Source organism: Asparagus officinalis, chromosome 7 (assembly GCF_001876935.1).
Source record: "Asparagus officinalis chromosome 7, Aspof.V1, whole genome shotgun sequence".
In the NCBI taxonomy this organism is placed as follows: domain Eukaryota; kingdom Viridiplantae; phylum Streptophyta; class Magnoliopsida; order Asparagales; family Asparagaceae; genus Asparagus; species Asparagus officinalis.
In genome coordinates, this window is record NC_033800.1 from 110,647,430 (window position 1) to 110,656,010 (window position 8,581).

Consider the following 8,581-nt stretch of genomic DNA (forward strand, 5'->3'; position numbering starts at 1 on the left):
TATATATTCTACCATGCATCGTATGATGATGTATTCTACTGTATGTAGACAAAACAGTAATACTGATAGAATGATTGCTTCGTATATTACATGTGGTTTTATTGGTGTCCTTAAAGGATGGTGGGATAACTATTTATCCTCTGATGCTAGAAATGAAATTTTAAATTCAATAAAAATTGTTAATGGTATTGCACAAGAAGATGCTATTTATACTTTAATGTTAGCAATAACACATCATTTTACCGGATTATATCAAGATAATGGAGAAAGAATTAGGACTTTATTACAAAATTTTAGATGTCCTTCTCTAACCCATTTAGATGGTATAAAGATACTTATTTAAGTAGAGTTATGATGCTTGATAATGCTAACATCGCTCATTAAAAATCTAAATTTATAGATGGATTACTAACTTTATTTGTTGATAAAGTCAGAAATAAAATAAGAGATGAACAAGGAGGATACATCCCCTATGAAAACCTTACTTATGGGTATTTAATAAATGCATGTATTAAAGAAAGATTAGCTTTGTGTAATGATTTAAAATTAAAAAATGAATTGAAGTCTCAAAGACTTACTAAAAGAAAAGAATTAGGAGAATTCTATGAACAATTTGCCTTTGATCAACTTATAGAGTTGATAAAGAAAACACCCGACAATGGTCGTCACGCATCTCGAGCTCGTAACAGTGAAAGCAGGGTGTTTTTTGGAAAAAGGCGACGATGAAATAAAAAAAACACAGCGCTCGTAACCTCTTTCTCTCTTCATCAGCTAAAATTTCATTCCCAAAATCACAGCGAATTGAATCAGCCAGCGAATTGAATCAGCCGACTTCTCCCATTTGTCCTCCTCTGTCAAGTTCCCCAACTTCGTCCACCACGAAAGTAGCATCGCCGCCGATAAAAACCGATCTTCCTTCGAGCTCGAGCGCTCTCTCGAGATCCCCATTGCTCCTCCTCCATCAAGCTACCTCCTTCCCCCAACTCAGGTAAGGATCACACCCATTCCCAGCTCGTTACAGGTTTTGATTAGGGTTTTTTTTATTTTTTTTGATTTCAGGTGTTTCAGCGACCTCTCCCCCAACTCTGGCCCTAAGTCATCGCGGACGAGCTCGTGGTCGAAGGTACAGAGCTCTGCCGGTCTTTTTTAGGAATCAATCTATAATCCTGGAAAAACTTGTTCTTTAATCCTGGAAAAACTTGTTCTTTAATCCTGGAAAATTTTGGTTGAAAGTAGCAGTGAGATTCAAGCTTAGGAAATCTCTTTTTTTAGGAATTATAGATTGATTACAAGAACTAGGGATTTGATGCTTGAACTAGGAATTTTAATCTGAATTTGGCTTTTGATCTCTGTGCTTTTTGACCTTGATATTATTAGTATTGTTTAATGACAAGTTGGATTTGATGCTTGAAATGTAAATTTTCTTAGGCTAAGACCACTTGGTACAAAGGAATCACCATGCTGTTATTTTCGTCTTGGAGCAACGCTATCAAATTTTAACCAGGGGTGCGAGACTTTAAAAAAAATAACCCCTCTAGAGTCTGTACGCAGCAATAAAATTATAGGGGTACCAAGTGCGAAAGAATGATACTATATGGATGTATGTGAAATTAACTCTTGAAAATAAATATCAAATTGAAGATTGTGTCATGTTACTAAAATATCAACTTTAGTAGACGACCTGATCTTCGATATGATTTATGAATGGCAAAATTCAAGAGTACTAATCTATACCCCCTGCACTTCATATACATTGACTTCAACAAATATAATAAATATTGCATATAGAAACCAAAGTAAAAAATGTACCTGAAAACACTTCAACTATCTTTACCAAAGTTGGTAAGACCAATATTAATGTCACGCTCATTTATCTATTTAGTACACATTGATGAACGTTAGTTATGATTTTATATAACAAATTCCTGTCTAGATAAGTTAATGAAGTGAGAGCATAATAGTATGTTCCAATTTAAGTGTTCAGTGCGTAGGATAAATAAGTTTGATTGAGCACAATGGTATTGTGTATTAATTTGAAAGTATTCAGTGCGTAGGATAAATAATTACTTTTTTTAACTTTGCTTGCTAACTGATCATTTGTAAAAATTTTGTTTACCCTCCAATTTGGGGTATTTTCAGGTTATCCATGGCTAGAAAAAGCTTTTATGTTGTGAAGAGAGGTCGACGATGTGGTATTTTTAATAATTGGGAGGAATGCAAATCTCAAGTAGATAAGTTCCCAAATGCCTCCTACAAAGGGTATGCAACATACAAAGAGGCTTTGATTGAATGGGAGAAGCACACACTCTCTCCCGATTCAGCATCCAGCTCGAGGCCTGTCCAAACATCTGTTTATGCTCAAGAACAAAGATATCCAGTGAGCCATAATCTGGATGTGGACAAGGAAAAACTTGGGGAAACTTCTATTTTCTCTATCTATGCTTTTGTATTAGGTTCATTGTTTACAATATTAGTATTTCTAGTATGTATCGTTGCAGTATTTGTTGGTTTCTCCATTGCAAAAAACATGTGATGTAATTTGTATTAGGTTCATTACTTTCTTTGAACTGAGGGAACTTTCATGTGATCAATTTTCAAAAAGCTCAGTATATTATTGCTTTCTTTCAGAATGAGTAGACATATTAAGTGATTGATTTATTTTACATACTAATTTAAGTGTTTATCTTTAGTAATGTTCCCTTCTTTCTTTTTTTGTTTTAGATGGCAGAGTACCTCTCTCTATTGAGTACCTCTCTCTATTGAGTCAAGATTAACATTCTTTGTTCAGGAGATGTGAAGCTATCTTGGGTTTACTCGAACAGCATGTAAAAGATCCCCAAGCTCATGTTTATACATTGAGGAAGGTAGGAGCAGCAGGTTACGGAATTATATATCAAGGGACATATAACCAGTGTAGAAACTCAGACATTTCCACAAGCTCATGTTTATACATTTCGGAAAGAGTAGACATATCAAGGGACAAATAACCAGGACAAATAACCTTCACAGCATTCGCATGGCAGCTGCAATTAGTGTGAGCACTGGAGCTACATATGTACTCAAGGGACATATAACCAGTGTAGAAACTCAGACATTTCCACACCAGTAGCTCAGACTTCAACACATCATATACAACTAAACACCATAGATTATAAAGAGAAGGTTAAACACATCATATACACCAGTAGCTCAGACTTCAAAATCTGGAAAAATATTTATAGTAAAAGTGCATTTGTAGTAAGAACCCATGAATAAGCTGATGGAAGAATATGGATATAAATTGTTTGCCAATCAAAAGTAGTCTCCAGATTATGGATATAAAATGTTTCCCTTATTTTCATGTTCCTGATCTGATTGTCCAGAACTGTCTTCTGCATAACATATATAAGTTTAGTTACAACAGCTATCTGAATCAAACAATCAAACATAGTTTAGTTACAACAGATATTATACATCAAGTAGGAGACAACAAATTACTGCATCTATCTGCTGAAAACATCACGTCTGCAATTTTCATTCTTGAATACAGTACCTGCAAGGAGCGTGCAACAAGTATACATCAGATGTAATCTAATTTGTAGAGTTAGAAGGAAATATGGATATTCCATGTAATAAATCTGAAACAGAAGGTAACAATTGGATGATGAGCATGTCATTAAAATGACCAATAGATATCACAGTACCCATATGCACTAAATCTGGCAAAATAGAAGCATGTAGAAGACCGTCTTCATAGGAGCACATCATCCCCATCTTCACTTGATGACCCATTACCCTCTTGCCAATTTGTATCACCGCATGTAGAAGACCTATATTATAATAAAAAAATATATATATACACCAAGGGGATAATAGAAGGTGAAGAATAAGAAAGGCTTAAATAATAAAAGAATTACTACTTACGGATTTGTGAGTGCCGGACAATTTTTCTTATCATGTGATTGGCCTACTTTAAAACACATGTGGCAATGTCTATCTTTTTTATTTTTTGCTCTAGCCATTGCTTTCTCTTTTCCTCCCTTCAACCTTTTGCCGCACCCTTTTGCTCGCACTTGATCGGGTTCATTGAAACTATTTTGAAAAGTACAAGAATCCTGCACACTAGTACCATCATCCATTAAATTACTACTCATTTGATTATTTTTCTCGGTGAAGCTCTTTGCAACCGTGCGACCACTAACCATGTGGCTACTAATGAATTGGTCGATTTGCTCATTAATGATACGCACTCCATCGATAAACATCTTCCTCGTTTCTTCACATACAAGGGACTTGTTAACTAATTCCAAAGATGATTGGATAAATTGACTCCATGTTAAAAGATAAGAATTGTCAGGGCTTATCTGCATACCTTTATTATCAACCACTGTCCCCGATTTTGCAGACTTAGTCCACCTCTTTAAGATGTATTTATCGGGCAATATTTCAGCATCAAATTTCATCAAATAAGAGATAATGTGAGTACATACGATTCCGGTGCTTTCAAACTTTTTACAACTATAAGAAACCAAATCCAAGTCCTTGTCATAAACGATTTCGCGGACTTTGCTTGTTGCGAGCTTCTTTCTTTGAATTTGATACACACGGCGATTGTCGGTTTCCCTAACAAACTGCAACTTGTAGTTAAAGCTGTCACACACTTCTGCCTCAAACTTGTAATACATCTCATTAGTGTAAATATCAACCATTTGCTCCAAAAAGTCATGATTTATTCTAAGTTTAGGTTTCTCAATCAAGTCTTTATGATCGGCCATCAACTCCTCGTGACGTTGGCGCACTAGTCCCCTGCACAACTATATCAAAAAATCCACCAATGAATTATTCTTCGAAACAAATTTCTTGAAGAATGCATGTCCACTTTCTGCTCGTTGGTTACTTGACATGTCTGCTGAGAAAATGTGATTAACATATGCAGGAATCTATCTTGACCGAAGTTCATATTGGTCTTGCAACCACTTGTTTCCTTCTAACCCACTTTTCTTAATCATACTTTCCCATTATAAATCAAATTCTTCAGGAGTCTCTGATTTCCAAATGCAAGCCGAGGACTCACTTTTATAAATACTATACTTCACTGCATCAATTTTCTCAAAAAACTTTATTAATATATGCCAACTACAATACCTGTCAAAAGAATTAAATAAAGTGTTAAAAAGAAAGACTATGTATATAAATATTTTTAATAATATACACAAACTATAATACCTGTGAAAAGTATTTGGAAGAACAAGAGGGAATGCCTTAGTCATCGCTGGGTCTTGATCGGTAATAATAAGAACAAGAGGGAATGCCTTAGTCATCGCTGGGTCTTGATCGGTAATAATCATCTTCGGGGCACCACCAAGCATACTTTCCAAAATTTGATTAAATAACCATACAAAATCATCAACGCTCTCATGATTCAAAAATCCACAAGCAAAAACAATTGTTAGACCATGATTGTTAACCCCCATTATTGGTGCAAATATAAGGCCATAGCGATTAGTGTTGTAAGTAGTATCAAAGATTACAACATCACCGAAAAATTTGTAAGCCCGCCTTGATCTTGCATCGGACCAAAAACAACGAGTAATCTTTTGTTTCTCATCGGCCTTAATTTGAAAAGTAAATAAGGGATTCTTTCATTGTTCTAATTTTAAATATTCATAAAACATTTCACCATCATGCCCCTTCAAATCAGCCCGTATATCCCTTTCATGATTATACAAATCTCTTTGAGTGCACCCAATATTTTCTATACCTCCTGATTGTACTCCAAGAAGTTGATACTGAGGTATATTCACCATGGATAACTGTTTAGTTAGAGACTTTGTTGCGGCTGAAACGTTACGATGTGATCTTAAAAGATGAACATCTGATAGTGTTGATAGTGGGTGGCTGTGCTCCTCATTAAAAACAGTAACAATGTATTTTCCGGAGTTTGATTTTAAAACAACAATTTTGGCAGTACAATCCTCAGCTAAGCTTCCTTGATGTCTTTTCTTTCCAACATCCGTGAGTTTTAAAGATTTTCCTTGTTTAAAACAAACATACTCATTTCTTCTTATTTCACAACTTCCCGGCTCTTTCTGAGTAGTCCAAGACCTTACACTAAACTCAGCTGCTTTAGCATAAGCATTATAGAATGTCACAACATTATCTATTGTGTCAAATTCTTGCCCTTTTTTTGGCCTCAACTCATATGATACTTGAGGAGTATATATCAAATCATCGTCGTCCAAGTTTATTTCATTAGCTTTAGTGCCCAAGTTATCCATTCTGTAATTAACCATGTTAAAAATATATGCAGATTAAGATGCAGCAAGTATTGTATACTAACAGGTTTAATTTTGATGGGGTGATTAAGGCATTAATCTCTCAACTGTAGAACAATAATGAAGAAAAAAATAATCCAAATTCAGATTAAAATTCCTAGCTCAAGCATCAAATCCCTAGTTCTTGTAATCAATCTATAATTCCTAAAAAAAGAGATTTCCTAAGCTTGATTCAAGCATCAAATCCCTAGTTCTTGTAATCAATCTATAATTCCTAAAAAAAGAGATTTCCTAAGCTTGAATCTCACTGCTACTTTCAACCAAATGTAATCAATCTATAATTCCTAAAAAAAGAGATTTCCTAAGCTTGAATCTCACTGCTACTTTCAACCAAATTTTTCCAGGATTAAAGAACAAGTTTTTCCAGGATTAAAGAACAAGTTTTTCCAGGATTATAGATTGATTCCTAAAAAAAGACCGACAGAGCTCTGTACCTTCGACCACGAGCTCGTCCGCGGTGAATTGGAGCCGGAGTTGGGGGAGAGGTCGCTGAAAAACCTGACATAAAAAAAAAACCAAATCAAAACCTATAACAAGATGGGAATGGGCGTGATCCTTACCTAAGTTGGGGGAAGGAGGTGGCTTGATGGAGGAGGAGAAATGGGGATCTCGAGAGAGCGCTCGAGCTCGAAGGAAGATCGTTTTTTGTCGGCGGCGATGCTGCTTTCGTGGTGGGTGGAGTTGGGGAACTTGACGGAGGAGGAGAAATGGGGGAAGTCGGCTGATTCAATTCGCTGTGATTTTGGGAATGGAATTTTAGCTGATGAAGAGAGAGAGAGGTCACGAGCGCTATGTTTTTTTTGATTTCGTCGTCGCCTTTTTTCAAAAAACACCCTGCTTTCACTATTACGAGCTCGAGATGCGTGACGACCATTGTCGGGTGTTTTTTTAAAAAACACCTTGCTTCGACGAGAACAGAACTGATGCGTATGCATCAGTGCGCATGAGAAACTCTCTGTATATATATATATATATATATATATATATATATATATATATATATATACACACACTAAACAATCTACACAAGTGATAGGGTAATATGATAAGCAATACACAAAGGCGATATAAGATATGAAAACAAGAATAAGAACGCCAATAGAGAAAACTGGGGAAGCGCTGGCCAGCGCTCCCCCCGTGCGCTGCTTGGGTTTTTTCGAAAAAAAACACCGCGATTTCAGCCCCAACTTCCCAAAAAGCTTGCTCTCAATAAATGTCTCCGATTTTCTCTCTCAACAAAAGAACAAACAAACCCAACTCAGATCCCAACTTCCCTCCTCCCTCTCTCGATCTCTCACACGCCGCTCGGAGGGATCTCGATCTCTCACGCCGCTCGGAGGGATCTCTCTCACGCCGCCACGCCCCCGAGTCTCGCCGAGCCCAGCCCCGACTCCGTCAAGCCACCGAGTCTCGCCGCCCCCAAGTCTCGCCCCCAACCACGACGCCGCCGCCGCCACGACTCGGCCACGACACCGCCGCCCCCGATCTCAGGTTCCCTAACTCTCCGTCGATTGTTGCCTCTCTTTGAAAATTTTTAGTTAATCTATTTTGCTTTGTCCTTGTAACTAATAAATGTGATGATCAGTCTCGGTGAGAAACTGACGGAGGAAGAGGCGGAACAAATGATTAGAGAGGCGGGTTTGGATGGCGATGGACAAGTGAATTATTAAGAGTTTGCGCAACTGATGCAAAATATGTAATCAACGTGTTTTTCAAATTTTACTGAAACAATCTTTGGCGGATCACCCCGTGTTTTTTTTGTAACGAGTACAAAAGAGCTTGGTATTGTATGATGTTATTAGTAACAGGGTGATCATCATGTATTCCTTTTCTTCTTCTTTTTTTTGACCCTCTAACACAGCAGAGGAATAAAGCCTTTCATTTAGTTGGATATCTCATTTGAGGTTAAAAATGTAGAAGTTTATCTAATTTCATTGGAAGATTTATATATGTGAATTGATGGTCTACTATGTTGGGGATTTGTATATATAAATTCGAGAGTAGAAGAAATGTGAGCAAACAAGAGAACTAGAATACCAGGGGAAAGTAGTAAAAGTGAGGCAAATTTAGAGGAACTGCTAGAAGAGAATATACTTAGATATTTCTGCATTAATTCGTGTACTCAAGCCAAAACCAGTCTTTCAGTTTTTCACAAGTTCACTGTTAACCACTACTCAAATCAAATACATGATCCAAGTCTGTAGTCTGTTCACATATGAAAACAAATAAATGTAGGAATATATAGGTTCTAATTTAATCAAAATTTA

At 36.5% G+C, this 8,581-nt stretch overlaps 1 protein-coding gene across 1 annotated transcript; it reads right to left on the reverse strand.

The window, feature by feature from the left end:
- On the reverse strand, positions 3,900–4,754 carry LOC109847639 (protein FAR1-RELATED SEQUENCE 1-like). The gene has a single exon (XM_020416871.1). The coding sequence runs from the start codon at positions 4,752–4,754 to the stop codon at positions 3,900–3,902; it is 855 nt and encodes a 284-aa protein (XP_020272460.1).